Genomic DNA, 18,962 nt, shown 5'->3' with positions numbered 1-18,962 from the left:
GATAAGATATATATATAAGTGATTACTGATTCGATATATAAGTGATTATATATATATAAGTGATAAGATATATACAAGTGATAAGATATATTAGTGATAAGATATATATATATAGGTGATAAGATAATGGGGTTAGGGATTTTTAACGGGCTACCGCCGCCTTTTTTACTATTATATAAATGATAGAACCAAGTATCAACCAGACTAAAGAGTGGAGGTGCAATCAACCTTGGTATATCAATGGTAAACATAACGAATGTGAAAAATATCAAAGAAGACATTGAAAAGGCAACTGGTAAAAAAGTTCACAAAACAAATAATATAATTAATTTAAATACCGTTGAGATGGGTAAAAAAGATGGAAATATTTTTGAGCGGACGGAAAACTTTGATGGTTGTCAGGAAAAGAGAGACTTTAATTTTAAAATGGTGTGTGGCACTGGAGGCGCTCAGACAAGAACATTGAGGGAGGTTTATCATTTTATCAGAGCTCAGTTAAAATATCTTGAGAAAGAACCACTCTCAAACATATACTTTGTTAATGTTTTAGATGGCGAGGAGAGTTGCACGAGAATTAAATTATTTCCCACACAAACAAATATTTGTAGGGTCGTTGTTTGAGTGGTCTAATGAACAACATTAAGGATAGGTGCTATAGTCAAAAGGTTCGTAAAGATTAGGGTGGGAGAAATAGAGGTTCATAAGGGGAGAAGGATCATTGTTTGAGTGGTCTAATAAACAACATTAAGGATAGGTTTGTAAAGAACAGGGTGAGAGAAAAGGTGTTTTGGGAAATGAGAGTAAAAGGCCAAAAGGTTCGTAAAGATCAGGGTGTGAGAGAAATTAACATGCAAGTCAATGGGAAAATGAGGGTGAGAGAAATAGGGGTGTTTAGGGTAAATGAGGGGAGAGGAAAATTAACATGTAAGTCAATGGGAAAATGAGAGTGTCCTAGGAGCAACATTTATATACTACTTAACCCTCCCCTCCCCTGTCCTGCACCCCATGCTCCTCCTCTCTCCTCATTAACGGTATGGACCTCAAACATCCGGGGCCTTCACTCTAACCTGATTGATCTCTCCATTCAGGTTGCTTCTGACAAAACAGACTTCATCTGCTTAACAGAAACTTTCCTCCTTCAAGATGTCTCTGATTCCTTAATATCCCTTCCTGGTTATTCCCTCCTCCGGTATGATAGACCTGAGCCTCGTACTGGTGGTGGGGTGGCTATTTTTTTTAATAAAAACTCTCTTCCTCACTCTCCTTGCACTGCCCGCCCTCCACCCCACCCCCAGGAGTACCTCTGGCTACGGCTTCCTCTCCGCTCCCACCTTTTGTTCGTATGTGTTCTGTACCATCCTCCAAACAGTGAAGACTCCATTTACATTTCGCAGTTGGACAACGTGGACCAACTTCTACAAACTCATCCAAACTCTCTCTTCCTCATATGTGACGAGTTCAACTGTCATAATGCCACCTGGCTGGGTGCGGGTTCCTCTCTCACCAGCCATGGCACTTCAGCAAAGGACTAATGCGACTCATTGGGACTGACACAATCTGTCAATTTCCTGACCTGGATCGCAGTCAATGGAGTATCTTCTCTTCTGGACTTGGTTATGACAAACTTCCCTGCAAATGTCTGCTGCTCTCCTGATCATGTGCTTGTTAAAGTGGACATCTCTCTGGCCATTCTCAGAGAGCCTCCTCAGCGCCAACGAATCCGGCATTTCACTCAGGCTGACTGGCATGGTCTGCAAGCAGCCATCAATCATCTGGACTGGTCTCCCATCTCTACTGCCTCTGACATCAATTCTTCCTGGGAATTCTTCCAAAGCAAACTGCTCTCTCTCTCATGCACAGATTTATCCCATCTCATCTTCAGTTGTCTTACCCTTCCTCCCGTCCATGGTACACTGAATCTTGTGGTGAAGCAGGTGCCCTGAAACAACTTGCCTTTGCCGCTTGGAAGGCAAATCCAACTGAAGGCAATCTCAGTTCTTTCCACCAAGCTCGTAACTAGTGTGTGTCGACCCTCAGGAGTGCCAGGAAACACTATCTCTCCACACTCAAGAATGAACTCTCAAACCTGTCTCCTTCCTCCAAATCCTGGTGGCGTCTGGTCAAATCCGTTTCTGGTGTTTGTTGTTCCCCCTCCATCCCCTCCCTCACCTCAAATGGCTACACAGTTGACACCGCAAGTGACAAAGCCGAATGCCTCAACTCTGTGTTTGCCTCAAAATCTTGTGTCCCAAACCCAACTCTCTTTATTCCCACCTTTCCCAGTCGAACCCAACTGCTCCTGGACTCTGTGTCCTCTCCTGACAAGGTGGAGAAGTTTTCGTAAAACCTCGACTCTGATTCTGCAACTGGACCAGACGGCATCAGCCCACGGGTCCTAAAATCCTGCTCTGCCACTCTCTATTTCACCCTCTCTCTGTTCTTTTCACCCTCTCTTTTGCTCAAGGTCATCTGCCAGCATCTTGGAAATCAGCAAACATTACTGCATTACACAAAAAGGTGCAAAAACAGATCCTTGCAACGACAGACCAATCAGCCTGCTCCCAATTATCAGCAGCCATGGAATCTTGCTTCGGATATCAAATCCTTCTTCTTCTCCAATGGCTTGATCTCCGATCATCAATTTGGATTCAGACCAGGTCATTCTACTCTGGACATGTTGCTTCTGCTGTCTCAACAATGGATAGAGGTCCTCAATGCCAAACAGGAAATCAGAGCTGTCTCACTTGACATATCACGTGCCTTCGATATGGTCTGGCACCCAGCTCTGCTCACCAAACTCTCCTCCTATGGTATCCATGGAAATCTCCACTCATGGCTTGCAGACTTCCTCTCTGGTCATAGGCAACGTGTGGCACTGAATGGGTTTCTCTCATCTCCCCTTCCTGTTCTGGCTGGAGTTCCCCAAGGTAGTGTACTGGGCCCTGTGCTATTTCTGGTCTTCATCAATGATCTCTCCGACTCTCTGGAAAATCCTCTCTATCTCTTTGCTGATGACTCTACTCTCTGCCGCTCCATTCCTCATCCCTCAGATCGGCAGTCTGCAGCCTCCTCACTCTCTGCAGACCTGGACAAAATCACAGGCTGGTCAAACAAGTGGAACATGTCTTTCAATGCTGACAAATCTCACACTCTTACGATGTCTCTCCGAAAGGACCGACTGGAAAACCCTCCCATCTACTTTCTCAACAATCCTCTCCAAGAAGTTCTGTCGCTCAAGCTTTTGGGTCTCACTATCTGCCATGTCTTTCTTGGGAAAACCACATTTCCAAGCTGGCCTCCAAAGCCAGTCGCCGACTGGGTATCCTCCGTCGTGCGAAGTCCTTCCTTGGCACACCTGAGCTCCTCACCACATACAAGGCTTTCATCCGCAGCTCAATGGAATACTGTTCCCCGATCTGGGCTGCTGCTCCTGCCTCACACCTAGCTCGGCTTCATGATGTTGAAACCAAAGCTTTCAGAATCATTGGAATCTCCTGCGATTAAGATAACTCCGAGGGCCTTTCACTCACTCACCGCAGGCAGGTTGCTGGTCTTTCTGTCTTTTACCGACTCCTCTCCGGCCTTGCTCCCCCAGCTCTCTCTGTGCTCTGTCCCCCTAATATTCCCACAGTTCACACAAGATCTGCCAGCAACCCTCTTATGGTTAAACTGCCAAAATCTAGGATCTCTGCTCACCTTCACTCTTTCATTCCCCTTTTCTCCCACCTCTGGAACAAACTCCCCCACTCCCTTCAATCCCACTCCTCCCTCCAGGTCTTTAAAACAGCTGCTCACCACTATCTCTTATATTCCCCCATCCAAAACCTTGATCTTTTCTACCCCTGCTAATTCACCCCAGATACACTTTTTTTGAAATTCCAACTTCTTTCCTGGAAGTCCTTGCAGTGTTCATGTGTTTTATACCTCTCCCACCTCCCCCCAAGCCCTCGCCCTCCCACATTTCTCCCGATGTCCCTGCTCTCAAATGTTGTGCTTGTGTCCTTCCCCCTCTCTCCCCAACTTGTCTACCGCTCCCCTTATTTTTGTGTTTTATGTGTCGGTTTGACTTTTTGTGTGATTCATCTTAGCTCTTTCGCGAGCATCGATCTTGTATACAAAAAGAAAAAGAAAAAAAAAAGTGTGGGTGGGGGCCCGAGGTTATTTGCCTCGGGGCCCATGCTGGCTCTCGACGCAACTGCTCATGGGTAGGAGACAAGGTTCCTGAGTAGGTAGTATATCGTGTTGAGTACAACAACAACAACAACAACAGGCATTTTAAGGCCATTTTCCCTGCAAGAGCGGGGGTTAGCCTTGCGCTCCCCATGACAATCTTCTCCATTTTGCCCTATTTTCTGCATCTCCCCTTGTTAACCCCCTTGCCCGCATTTCTTCTTCAACCATCTTTAGCCAAGTCTTTCTCGGTCTTCCCCGTGCTCGACTTCCTTCTACATTCATTTCCATCACTCTTCTCAACCAGTCACTTTCATCCTTCCTCAACACATGACCAAACCATCCCAAACTGTTTCTCTTCACAGCATCCATCACAGGCTCTATTCCCATCATCTTTCGCAATTCATCATTTGTCTTCCTCTCTCTCAACGATACTCCACACATCCACTGAACCATTCACATTTCCACCCTTTCCAACCTTTGTCGCTGCTCTACGTTCATTACCCTTGTCTCGCTCCCATAAATCATAACACTTCTCACACATGCAGCATACACCTTTCCCTTCAGCTTCAACGACACTCCCGTTCTCGTCAGCACACCACTCAGTTCCCAAAACTTCTTCCTTGCACATCTCACTCCAGCAACCATTGCCGAGTCTGATCCACCTTCTCCATTCAGCATGTCTCCTAGGTAACAAAATGTTTTCACACCTTCCAGCTTCATGCCATCTCCAAGATCCAACTCAACATTTCCTCCATGTGCAGCTCCATCTGTGCACACCTTACACTTGAATGTAGCTGCCACACTTGTTAATGACCCTCTCAAAACCACTACATTTTTGATGAACCCTCCCAGCGCACATTGTACATTGAATGGAATTCACTCCGACACCCTTCCTGCAAACAGCACACGGCCACTTCCCAGTTCTTTCCAGCTCACCACATGCTTTACCCCTTGCCATCACCTTCGTTTTTCCGATATTCACCTTCAGACCTTTTGTCTGCATACATTCCTTCCACTTGTTCATCTTCTCCTTCAGTCCATCCATACTTTCTGCAATCAACACCAGATCATCTGCAAACAAGAACTCTGATGGTAAGCCCTCCTTTACGTTCCGAGGCGGCACCTCCATCATAGCTACAAATAGTAGTGGACTTAGTACCGACCCCTGATGCACTCCCACCTTTACCTCAAACTCACCACTGTTCCTGTCCTTCGTCCTTACAGCTGTGCGCGCTCTTTTGTACATTGCCATCACTACTCTTATCAACCATTCCTCCACTCCTCACTTCCTCAATATCTATGTCACTACTTCACGTGGAATCTTATCGAATGCTTTCTCCAGATCAACAAACCCAAGAAACAACTTCTTCCTCTTCTCCGTATACTTCTCCTGCAACTGCCTCACAATAAAAAGCACGTCTGTCATTCCTCTTCCTGGCATAAATCCAAACTGCATTTCATCAATCTTCACTTTCTTCCTTATCCTCCTCTCCGACACCCTTTCCAATACCTTCATTCCATGCTCCAATAACTTTTTCGCTCAATACGAGCCACAGACCACCTTTCCCCTTGTATAGAGGGACGAAGGTACTCAGTTCCCAATCCACTGGAATGCGGCCTTCTTTCACCACCAGATTACAGATCTCTGTCATTCTCTTCACACCCCAATTTCCCGCTGCCTTCAACATATCTCCCACAACTCTTGTTTGCCCTCCCGCTTTTCGTCTCTTCATTGCTTTTATCGCTTCCTCAACTTCCTTCTCGGTTATCTTCTCTGCCGGTCCTAAAACTGGGTTACTCTCTATGTTACCATCCCATTCATTCTCTGCATTCAACAGTATTTCCATATATCTCTTCCATCTTCCTTTAATTCCATCTGGGTCCACCTGTTGAGTCCATCTGTTGAGTCGTCTGTGTAAATGCTTAATTGAGAAAGATACAATCAGGCAGATCATTGATAAATAACATGAACAATATTGGACCCAACACAGACAGACAGACACCTGAGGACTCAGAGTCGTATTACGGAAAGGGGATTACTGTCCCTCATGTACCACAGATATTTGGCAATTTAGAATGAAGTCAGTGATTGTCTTAAGCAATTTTAAAGAAATGCCAGATTATTTTAGCCTTTGAGATGTCGAGAGCAACAGCCCTGGTTTTTCCACAATTATCCAAAGCTCCATTCACTTATTCAGTGATTCAGGATGGAACATCACCAGTAGACCTTGACTGTCTAAAGCCATACTGAACATCAGATTGGAGGTTGTGGGTCTCCAGAGGAGTCATAAGTTGTTCTATTCTATCAAGGACTCAAAGACTTTGGTCATAATGGGTAGAAGGCTAACAGGCCGATAGTTAGAAGGATCTGATTACTCACCGGAGTCTTTAAAGACAGGGACGACAGAAGCCTGCTTCCAGCTAAGTGGAAATACATACTTTGACATGCACAAGCAATAGAGTTTTGAGAGAACAGAAGATAGTTCAAGTGAACACATCTACAAAGCAATTGTCAGGATTCTATCTGATGCAGTAGATTTTCGAATGTCAGGCCTTTGAATAATCTTAGCTACTTACCTGGGTGTGCTGATGATAGTGGAAAGCCTGGTATAAATATGGGAAGGACAAACAGGCAATGTTTGTCTGTGGTCTTCAAGTGTGGAGTTTGCAGCAAAATGCTCAGCAAAGCGGTTGGCTTTATCATTAGGAGAAGTAAGCACTTCAGGGCTTGAACAAACTTTGGTACATCACGGGTGATGAAGGATGTGATCAAGTTTCATCGAAATCATTTGTGTAGTTCTAATTTGGGGGTCTGAGTTTGGTCAAACCTGGACCCTCTTTGACCCCCGGTAGACTCCCTGAGACCACCATTTTTTTAAAGCCGTGAACAAACTTGGGTTCCAACAAAGAAAATATAATCTTCGCCAAGTTTGGTCACAATCCCATCAACAGTTTTGGAGAAGAGGTTGTACGTTTTCGGACGGACTGACGACGCGCCATCCCATAAGCTCCCCGGAAATATGGTCCAGTTGAGCTAAAAAGTACGTATATCGTTAACTTGTATCCCACATCAAAAACCCATTCATATTAGACAATACAAAACTGTACCAATAGAGATTATGCAAGTTAAAAGAACACAAAAAACAATGGTAGAAGATCAAGATATTTGTTGACATGCGATGCCATATTAAAACAGTCACATACCAGACATGGGTCTTGATGATTCATGCTGAGAGCAGAGGCTGCAGACATCACTGAACTCGATTCCAGAGAACCCAGAAATGTTGTCCCGGTGCACATTTTGGGATCCGAAAATCTTTTCACACAAACTGGAAAGTTCCCGAATAACATTCTCCAAGTTGACGAAAATGCTTCCCAAAAGAGAAGAACCAGCAATCTGGACATCTTGCAGCTTTGAAAAAGAATTCATAAATTTACAGAAGTCAGCATACATTGCAAATTGTAATTTCTCTTTTGAGAGAGAGAGGATCTCGGTTCGCAATGCATCCGACTCAGTGCAAGCCCGAATAACCTTCCGATTCTCAATTCCAAGCTTATCTATCACTGCTTGGGCTGTTTCTGCTCTCAGGCCTCGGGACTTGAGCCATTCGAAGAAGCTCTCCATTTCACGGATAACCTGCCAAGGATACAATGCTTATGTTAATCACAGAAAAGTTATACATGTTATTTTCTTTCCTCTGTTTGGAATTTTTGTGAGTTATTTCCGTTGACAATCCAATCAATTATTATCCAATAAATGCGGGCTTTTGCACAGTTTGTTCACCCGTCGTGTCCCATTTTGTAAGTTTTCTTATCAATCAGCATCTAATGAATGTGAGTTTTTATATACAGAAACAAAAATAAACCCGAGTAAACTAGGAGTCCATTCGGCTCATTATGCTGCACCACACCAACACCAGACCAAGATTATCTGCCAAAACGATGCAATTTCATTTGGGGAATGAGGGGAGACATGTGCCTGAGATGATGTGGCACAACCAGGGATATACCAAGCGCGTCAAATACAAATGGGGAAATACAATTATTTTAATTGTTTCAATAAAAAAAGGGAAAAAGCAATATTTTGTGTTATTTTTTCAGAGGTGGTTGGGGGCAGGGGAGCAATGTGGGAGGGGATAGGTTTGGGCGATGGCTGTTCTTGGATGACAAACACACAACATCAAACACACACAATCCCTTGACGAGACCTCCCACAGACACGTCACTCCACTTCACTCAGATGCACACAATCACCCAATCCCTACTCAAGTCACAAAAGTCTTGCCAATATCCTGATACTCTTCTATCTCTAAGTCTAAAGCTTCCAGGTACCTATCTAATCATAATTTAAACTTATCTCTTGGTTCTGTTGTCACTGCCTTTCAAGGAGACCATAGCATGCATTAACTACTCCCGTGGTTCTTAACCTTGGTTCGACCGAACCCCAGGGGTTCAGTGAGCCAGTCTCAGGGGTTCGGCGGAGGTCCTCCGAAAAGCATTCCAATTTGTTTTTTTTTGTTTCTAGTTTTGTATCACTTTTGAATCTAAGTGTAATTACGCTTATTATTAATATTATTATTATTTTGCTATGTATGTTACGAACGAATGGAAATGTTATTTGTAATTGTATACCCATCCCATTCATGGTTTCTCTGGTCTGTGTTTAAGATAAGTTGTTTCACACTGACTGTAGTAAGTTGAAGCAATGAGCAACTTGCTAATTATTCTGTTGATGGTGCTTACTTGCTTACTTACTTACTGGATTTTGGACTTTGCAGGTGTTCGGAAATTCCAGTGAATAGCCTCGATTAGCTTGCCATGTGCCGTGCGTCATTGGTCGCGCCTTACTTTGGAGTTACTGATTAATTGAAAAGTAAGTTGGAAATGTTTGTGGATATGCAGGGTGGGTTCAGAGTTATATTAAAGTCAAAAGTGGATGGTGATTATAAAATATGATTGAATTCCTCAGAAAATTAGGTGGAGGTGATATAACTCCTTTGGTCGCAATTCAAAACTAACAATTCACAGTTTTCTTTTTAATATTATAATGGGATTTGAGGTGACAGAGTTGAGTAGATAATAAATCGCGTCATCGTAACTAGAAGTTATGTTTTCTTCGTTAAAAATTCTCAGTTTTCAGAGGGGTACTGATTATATTTAAGCATGTTCCTTTTTTTAATTTTTGTCATATAATTATTTGCCCGAACTCAATTAAGATCAGTTTTTACTTTCTTTTTTTTTTGCAGTATGTCGAGCAAAAAAAGGAAGTGGTCGGAGGATTATGTGCGGTACAGGTTCACGTGTTTGACGGAACGGGACGGAAGTCAGCATCCTCAATGCATGCTTTGCAATGTCAAGTTGAGCAACTCCAACTTCGCAACAGCAAAACTACGGGAACACTTCAAAAAACTGGATGGCGAGGGGCAGTCCAAAAACGCAATGCTGGATGAATTCAAATTGAAGAGAGTCAGATTCGATGCAAGTGCTACCTTGCCCACTCTCGGCTTTGTTCCAATTGACAAACCGAACCTCACCACATCGTATGAAGTTGCATACCTGATCACAAAGCAGGGCAAACCGCACACTGTTGGTGAGACACTCATCAAACCGGCCGCATTGAAGATGGCCAACATCATGCTGGGAAAAGCTGCTGAAAACAAGTTGTCTCTCATTCCACTCTCAAATGACACCATTAAATGCAGAATCGATGACATGAGCGACGCAATCTTCACCCAGGTAGTTGCAGATTTAGTCGCAAGCCCGACAAAATTCAGCCTTCAACTTGACGAGACCACCGACGTTTCGAATTTGAGCCAGCTAATCATATTTGTGCGTTATGTCAAATGAGACGAGATCAAGGAAGACTTTCTGTTCTGCAAACCTCTCACAACAACGACGGAGGCAGTTGATGTGAAGAAGCTTGTGGACGACTTCTTCAGAAGCAACGGCCTCTCATGGAACATGGTGTCTGCAGTTTGCTCGGACGAAGCTCCAGCCATGCTGGGATGCAACTCTGGTATTGGAGCACTGGTGAAGGCCAATGCACCACACATCATCGCCATGCACTGCATCCTGCACAGACATGCGCTGGCATAAAAAACCCTGCCTCCAAAACTGGCCAATGTTCTGAAAATCGTCGTTGAAACTGTGAATTACGTGCGAAGCCGTGCTCTGAATCATCGCATCTTCAAAGAGCTGTGCAATGAAATTGGCTATGAATTTGAAGTCCTTCTCTACCACTCTAACGTTCGATGGTTATCACGAGGGAAGGTAGTGAGCCGTGTTTTTGCCTTGCATGTAGAATTAGCTCTGTTTTTGCGCGAACACGAGCATTGCCATGCAACACACTTCCAATAATCAGAGTTCATCCTTGCATTGGCGTACTTGGCTGTCATCTTCGATGCACTCAATCATCTCGATTGCCAGATGCAGGGCGGTGGAGAGAATGTCATCGAATCTGAAGAAAAGCTGAGTGCTTTCCGAAAGAAGTTACCGTTGTGGAGGCGGCGAACAGAGAACGACAATTTTGCGAAGTTTTCGCTACTGGACGAGTGCGTGAGCGGGATCGAAGATGAGTCTGAAGTTGGAGGCACTGCTGTACCAGGGGAGCTGAAGCAAGCGATTGCCATGCAATCGATCAGCTGGGAAAGTTATTCGATGGCCACTTCCCCGACCAAGAGCAATACCCAGCATGGGTGCGGCAGCCGTTTACTTTCAACGTTGCAACGGCAGATGTCAACGACCAATACCTCAACGACCTCATCAAAATTCAGCAGAGCCAGACTCAACAACGACTCTTCGGCACAACAACGTTCTCAACGTTTTGGTGCCACCAAATGGAAGGGTATCCTCACATCGCTAAAATTGCCCTTGAGATCCTCATGCCGTTCGTCACAACGTATCTCTGCGAGCATGCGTTTTCGAAACTGGTGGACATTAAAACCTAGAAAAGGAGTAGGCTTGCATGTGAAAATGATTTGAGGGTGGCCCTTGCCAAAACAAAACCACGCATTTCCCAGATCGCTTTCCGAAAAGAAGAACAGAAAATGCATTAAGATGCAATTCTTCTTAATTTTTTGGTCAAATTTGAGGGGTTCCGCGAGTTTTCGGTAGGTTTCGTTAAATTTCGGCACCTTTAAAAACGTTAAGAACCACTGTCCTGTGGTATCCATGGAAATCTCCACACATGGCATGCGGATTTCCTCTCTGGTCATAGGCAACGTGTGGCCCTGAATGCGTTTCTCGCATCTCCCCTCCTGTTCTAGCTGGAGTTCCCCAAGGTAGTGTTCTGGGCCCTGTGCTATTTCTGGTCTTCATCAATGATCTCTCCGTCTCTCTGGAAAATCCTCTCTATCCCTTTGCTGATGACTCCACTATCTGCCACTCCATTCCTCATCCCTCAGATTGGCAGTCTGCAGCCTCCTCACTCTCTGCAGACCTGGACGAAATCACAGACTGGTCAAACAAGTGGAACATGTCTTTCAATCCTGACAAATCTCACACTCTCACTATGCCTCTCAGAAAAGACCGACTGGAAAACCCTCCCATCTACTTTCTCAACAATCCTCTCCAAGAAGTTCTGTCGCACAAGCTTTTGGGTTTCACTATCTGCCGTGATCGTTCTTGGGAAAACCACATTTCCAAGCTGGCCTCCAAAGCCAGTCGCCGACTGGGCATCCTCCGTCGTGTGAAGTCCTTCTTTGGCACACCTGAGATTCCTCACCACATACAAGGCTTTCATCTGCAGCTCAATGGAATACCGTTACCCCCTCTGGGCCTGTGCTCCTGCCTCACAGCTAGCTCGGCTTCACGCTGTTGAAACCAAAGCTTTCAGAATCATTGGAATCTCCTGCGATGAAGCTAACTCTGATGGCCTTTCACTCACTCATCGCAGGCAGGATGGTGGTCTTTCTGTCTTCTACTGACTCCTCTCCAGCCTTGCTCCCCCAGCTCTCTCTGTGCTCTGTCCCTCTAATATTCCCACAGGTCACACAAGATCTGCCAGCAACCCTCTTATGATTAAACTGCCAAAATCTAGGCTCTCTGCTCACCTTCACTCTTTCATTCCCCTTTTCTCCCACCTCTGGAACAAGCTCCCCCACTCCCTTCAATCCTACTCCTCCCTCCAGATCTTTAAAACAGCTGTTCACCACCATCTCTTATCTTCCCCCATCCAAAACCTTGATCTTTTCTACCCCCACTAATTCACCCCAAATACACTTATTTAAAATTCCAACTTCTTTCCTGGAAGTCCTTGCAGTGTTCCTATGTTTTATACTTCTCCTACCTCCCCCCAAGCCCTCTCCCTCCCACATTTCTCTCGATGTCCCTGCTCTCAAATGTTCTGTTTGTGTCCTTCCCCCTCTCTCCCCATCTCTCCCCATCTTGTCTACCACTCCCGTTATTTTGTGTTGTATGTGTTGGTATCACTTTTTGTGTGATTAATGTTCGCTCTTTCACGAGCCTCGATCTTGTGTACAAAAAAAACAAAAAAAAAAGGTGGATATTTGTTTTTGAAGCCCCTCCCAGACTGGGTGTAGCCACTCCCCTGGACAGACGTTTCACAGACAGACAGAATATTATGTATTTCAATTTAATTTGAAGGTTTAAAGGTGTAAATGCCAAATTATTCCAGTATTTACCACCATTTTATCCAGCGGCTATTGCACCACCTTATCATTCTAACATGTTACAAGAAGAGGCATTCTTGGGGAAAATCCCAGGGGCATAGAAAAGGCCCCTTTATATGGTATGTCCCATGTGGCAAACTATAGAAAAGTAGGGACATTCCAAAAAAATTGATATACACACTGGACAACCATTGTGTTCTTCGGAGGAACCAAGTAATGCTCCAGAAAAGTTCATATGAAGGGGTGCCCTACACCTGACAAATAAAATAGATTTACTTATTCATGCAGCTGTATGAATCAAATTGGCGCCCCTTTATTGTTCTCATGGATGAGGCATCAGACTTTCAAGATGGGGATTGTGGGTTTCAGTCCCATCTGGGTTGAATAATTTTTTTCTTCTTTATTTTTCAAATCTTTTATATCATCTTGAATGAAGTCTTGAACGATAAACAAAATGCAATTTGTTCGTATTTAAAACGTATTAATTCTTCAACCTGATTTTCAGCATCATTATGAGTAATGTACACAGTTGTGTTGGGCCAAATTTTGAGGTACCGAAGCCCTGCAAAAATGTGTCGGCCGTGACATCATCACCAGATGTTATCGACCATCACATCAAATTTGAACATGACACCAACCATTTGAGTTCCCAAAATGAGTGATAAATGAAATATGTTCCTTTTTCAATGATCTATATTATAATAGCCGTAGATGATTCTGTCTGTCTGTCTGTCTATCTGTTGGGTGTCTGTCCGGGGTGTGGCTTACTCGGTTTGCAGAGTAGCTCCACCCATAGCTCCACCCATTCTGGGAGTGGCTATAAACAAATATCCACCATTTTATTAACTCGCATAGCTTTGAGCCCTGTTTTGTAGGCCCGTGGTGTCTTGCTCTCCCCCAGTTTTATTTCAAATCAAATTCGATAAATCATTTCATTTTTCACAGTCGCTAACATAGTTTTAGATTCGGTTGAAAAAAAACGGGAAGAAAATCCAATGAAAGTTGCCGTTTATAGAACGAAATGAATTCTCAAAGGCCTGTAACTTCAAGGCCATTGAGTCTCTCTCACGCCTTTATCTCCAATCTAACTCACCATACGATTTCATTTTTATCGATGGTTTTACTTTTAGACTCGGTGTCAGCAATAATTGAGAACAATCCACACACGCGGGAAAATGCAGAGATATATTTTTTAAAATCGCGTCATGGTGTATCATACACCGCCCAACATGACACCGCCGGCAATGTGTCGATATATATTAAAAATTCGCTTTTGCTTTTCCGTTATGATATATTACTATTTCGTTTGATGATAGTCGTCACAAAAACGTCAACAATGATGCCGACATATATTTCTTCGTTTTTATTTCATTCAACATATTAGCCGGAAGTAAAATATGTTTCAGGAAATTACCGAGAGATATTTCTTCGTTTTTTTTATTAGTTATGTGCGCATACACTTTAAATAGGTTTATTTGAAATCTTTAATTTTCCACAAACAATCCACACACGCGGGAAAATGCAGATATATTTTTTAAAATCGCGTCATGGTGTATCATACACCGCCTAACATGACACCGACGGCAACGTGTCGATACATATTAAAAATTCGATATATCATTTCATTTTTCACAGTCGCTAACATAGTTTTCGACTCGGTTGAAAAAAAACGGGAAGGAAATCCAATGAAAGTTGCCGTTTATAGAATGAAATGAATTCTCAAACGCCTGTAACTTCAACTTCAAGGCCATTGAGTCTCTCTCACGCCTTTATCTCCAATCTAACTCACCATATGATTTCATTTTTATCGATGGTTTTGGACTCGGTGTCAGCAATAATTGAGAACATTCCACAAACGCGGGAAAATGCAGAGATATATTTTTAAAAATCGTGTCATGGTGTATCATACACCGCCCAACATGACACCGACGGCAACGTGTCGATATATATTAAAAATTCGCTTTTGCTTTTCCGTTAAGATATATTACTTTTTCGTTTGATGACAGTCGTCACAAAAACGTCAACAATGATGCCGACATATATTTCTTCGTTTTTATTTAATTCAACATTATTAGCCGGAAGTAAAATATGTTTCAGGAAATTACCGAGAGATATTTCTTCGTTTTTTAAAATTAGTTATGTGCGAATACACTTTAAATAGGTTTATTTGAAATCTTTAATTTTCCACAATATAATTTACTTGCCATTTATCATTTGATGATTACGAGACAAATTCCTCTTGAGGATCGTGACAATTCATGCGCTGCGTGGAAACTTCTATTTCCAAAATGAATGAGACGATCGATGAAGAACGCAGACTTGAACAGGATGCAGCAAGAAAACGAATGAGACGGGCGAACGAGTCCATCGACGAACGTCAATGCAAACTTGCGGGGTCACCCGTGGAAATCCCACGGGCATGGATGTGTGTGACATTTCGACATATTGAGTTAGATGCTGCACATTCATTTTTACAAAATGGTTACTGGCAAGTCATCAGATCCAGAAATGGTGTAAAAACCACCGTTTAGAGGCCATTTTTCCCCGCAAAGCGGGGGTTGGCCTTTTCGGGGACCGTGGTAGTTGTTGTTTTTTTGTCCCCTTTTTGAAGCAATGTTTTACGGCCGGATGCCCTTCCTGACGCCAACCCTTTTTGCCGCCTTCAACGACAAACAGGGAATTACCAGTGAACTGGTACTCAATTAGCCGACCTCGGAAGGATGACAGGCTGAGTCAACCCCCCTGGCATTAATTCGGCGATCGACCGAGATTCGAACCCAGGATCCTAAGCCGGCACCCTAGCCGCTAGCCCAACACCAGAAATGGTGTCATGAACACAATTTATTTACGCACAAGCACAAAAGCAAGACGGGCCGATTTCCGATTCCGACGGGCCGACGGGCGAGATGGGCCGATTTCCGATTCCGACGGGCCGATTTGGAGCAAGAAAAAGAACGAGACGGGAGAAAAAGGAGAGAAACGAGACGGGGAAAGCCGATTGGAGAGGCGAGTGAGGCGCGATTGGAGAGGAGTGTGAGGCGCGATTGGAGAGGAGTGTGAGGCACGATTGGAGAGGAGTGTGAGGCGTGATTGGAGAGGAGTGTGAGGCACGATTGGAGAGGAGTGATTGGAGGGGAGTGTGAGGCACGATTGGAGAGGAGTGTGAGGCACGATTGGAGAGGAGTGTGAGGCGCGATTGGAGAGGAGTGTGAGGCGCGATTGGAGAGGAGTGTGAGGCGCGATTGGAGAGGCGTGTGAAGGATTGGAGAGGAGAGGAGTGTGAGGGATTGGAGAGGTGAGGGATTGGAAAGGAGAGGGATGTGAGGGTTTGGAGAGGAGAGGAGTGCTAGGTGGAGAGAGGAGAGTGTCAGGTGGAGACAGGAGAGTGTCAGGTGGAGACAGGAGAGTGTCAGGTGGAGAGGAGTGAGGGGTCACATATTAAGTGAAATAACTAAATTCACACCATTTCTGGATCTGATGACTTGCCAGTAACCATTTTGTAAAAATGAATGTGCAGCATATAACTCAATATGTCGAAATGTCACACACATCCATGCCCGTGGGATTCCCACGGGTGACCCCGCTAGTAAATAAATAATACGCCAATTTTAACACACACACACACACACACACACACACACACACACACACACACACACACACACACACACACACACACACACACACACACACACACATTGATACATACATGCACACACACACACAAACATAGACACACACACACACATATATACACACACACACACACACACACACACACCCACACCAGAATCCCCTTTCTAATAAAAAGTCACCCTTTTTGACAAAACTGTGTATTTTAAGAAACAGAGAAGTTTGTTTTTTATTTTGTATTTAGTCCAATGTGGTGAGGGCTTGTCGGGCTGTCCGTTCTGCTCGCATTAATTCTTGGGGAAAATGCCAATTTGATTCATGCAGCTGCATGAAGAAGTGACGTGATACATGAATGTATTTTATTTGCCAGATGTAGGGCTCCCCTTTATGTGAACTTTGTAACCTAATCTAGACACTAGACTAGAGCATTACTTGGTTCCTCCTCTTAACATGAGGGTAGTCCAGCATGTACACGAATTTTTTTTTGAATGTCCCTTCTTTTCTATGGTTTGTCACATGGCACGTACCAAATAGAGGGGCCTTTTCTCTGCCTATGGTTTGTCACATGGCACGTACCATATAGAGGGGCCTTTTCTTTGGTTTGCCACATGGCACATACCATATTGCCATATAGAGGGGCCTTTTCTATGGTTTGTCACATGGCACTTACCATATAGAGGGGCCTTTTCTATGCCTATGGTTTGTCACATGGCACGTACCATATAGAGGGGCCTTTTATATGGTTTGCCACATGGCACATACCATATTGCCATATAGAGGGGCCTTTTCTATGGTTTGTCACATGGCACGTACCATATAGAGGGGCCTTTTCTATGGTTTGTCACATGGCACGTACCATATTGCCATATAGAGGGTCCTTTTCTATGGTTTGCCACATGGCACATACCATATTGCCATATAGAGGGGCCTTTTCTATGGTTTGTCACATGGCACGTACCATATAGAGGGGCCTTTTATATGGTTTGCCACATGGCACATACCATATTGCCATATAGAGGGCCTTTTCTATGGTTTGTCACATGGCACGTACCATATAGAGGGGCCTTTTCTATGGTTTGCCACATGGCACGTACCATATTGCCATATAGAGGGTCCTTTTCTATGGTTTGCCACATGGCACATACCATATTGCCATATAGAGGGGCCTTTTCTATGGTTTGTCACATGGCACGTACCATATAGAGGGGCCTTTTCTATGGTTTGCCACATGGCACGTACCATATTGCCATATAGAGGGTCCTTTTCTATGGTTTGCCACATGGCACATACCATATTGCCATATAGAGGGGCCTTTTCTATGGTTTGTCACATGGCACATGCCATATAGAGGGGCCTTTTATATGCCCCTGGCATTTTGCCCAAGAATACAAATATAAATACACATTAAGTGAATGTTGAAAATTGATGATTTATGTCACGTGACCGAAGACCTGTTGCCTCAAAAAAAAAACCCACTTCCAGTTTCGCGCGCCGCTGATGCAGTGCCCCCTGTTTCCGGGAGCCTCGTGCTCATTTTGCCGACTTCAAAAGGAAGACGAGCTGACTCAACCTACCTGTTGTTATTTTAACGGCGTGACCCGAGCATCTTAAACCAGCCACATTAACCATGAAGCCAACAACAGGATTCGTTTCACAGGTAACAAAGTAGACCGTCACTCGGTATCGCACAAACCTCCAACAGGATAAACAGGTAACGTTTTGTATCCACTGATAGTGATAGACCGGATCTGGATTCGGACCTGAACCGAAATCGAATCAGCTTCTTCTTCTTCTTCGTCTCTACCCATCTCATCCCCTCGTTTCGCCATAATCCATCCAAATCTCTTTGTCATATCGTGATATGCATAATCACAATGTTCGCCCGATCTCTATTAATATTATGAAGAATCGCTTCAAATGATCGTTTTACAGAATATCTTTCTCAGTATTAATAATAAAATGAGAAACTCCGAACAAACCTTTTCCTCAGAAGCTCCGACCCGATCACTGTTTCACCGCTTGTGGAAAAAGACACGGAGCCGATGTCAGTTCATGCAAGCCATGGTCCACGAGCAGCCCGGAAGTGACGCCGGAAGTACATCCCCACCGTATTACCATGCAGGCCATAATCACCCACCAGGCGGTGTATGCGTAATGTAACAAGTTAACATCCGTAACAACGTCCGTGACGTGCATACTTGCATTGTACATTGTACATTTGTATAATACATTGTATATTTGCATTACAACGCAAGTTTCATCGAATCTAATAATCATGTCCTTCCCTGTGAAATGATCAATGTAAAATCATATCCGACATTATGTAACGTAACACTGAATTTGAGGTAGAAATTATGAGATAATTAATTGATATTTTCTCCTTTTATAATTAAAATAATTAATTGATATTCCCCGTTTTTTTTATAATTTATTGATATAAAATAAATGTGTCACTCCCCACGATGACCACGTGCACCTCCATTCGTGTGATGTTAAAAAGGATTCCTAAAATTTGTCTTCCTTTTT

The 18,962-nt window shown here is 43.8% G+C and overlaps 1 protein-coding gene across 1 annotated transcript in view; it reads right to left on the bottom strand.

Annotated features, from left to right (window-relative positions):
- Nucleotides 1–18,509, bottom strand: part of LOC137420310 (uncharacterized) — a 77,170-nt gene extending 58,661 nt beyond the window's left edge. The window contains exons 1-2 of the mRNA XM_078766806.1: nucleotides 18,416–18,509; nucleotides 7,378–7,810 (exon numbers count right to left, since the gene is read on the bottom strand). Coding sequence (XP_078622932.1) covers nucleotides 7,378–7,798 — 421 coding nt within the window. The 5' untranslated portion in view covers nucleotides 7,799–7,810; nucleotides 18,416–18,509. The remainder of the gene's footprint in view (nucleotides 1–7,377; nucleotides 7,811–18,415) is intronic.
- Nucleotides 18,510–18,962: the final 453 nt, after the last annotated feature.

The sequence above is a fragment of the Myxine glutinosa genome, chromosome 1, assembly GCF_964187855.1.
Source record: "Myxine glutinosa chromosome 1, kmMyxGlut1.1, whole genome shotgun sequence".
Lineage (NCBI taxonomy): Eukaryota > Metazoa > Chordata > Myxini > Myxiniformes > Myxinidae > Myxine > Myxine glutinosa.
This window is presented reverse-complemented; position numbering and strand designations above follow the sequence as displayed.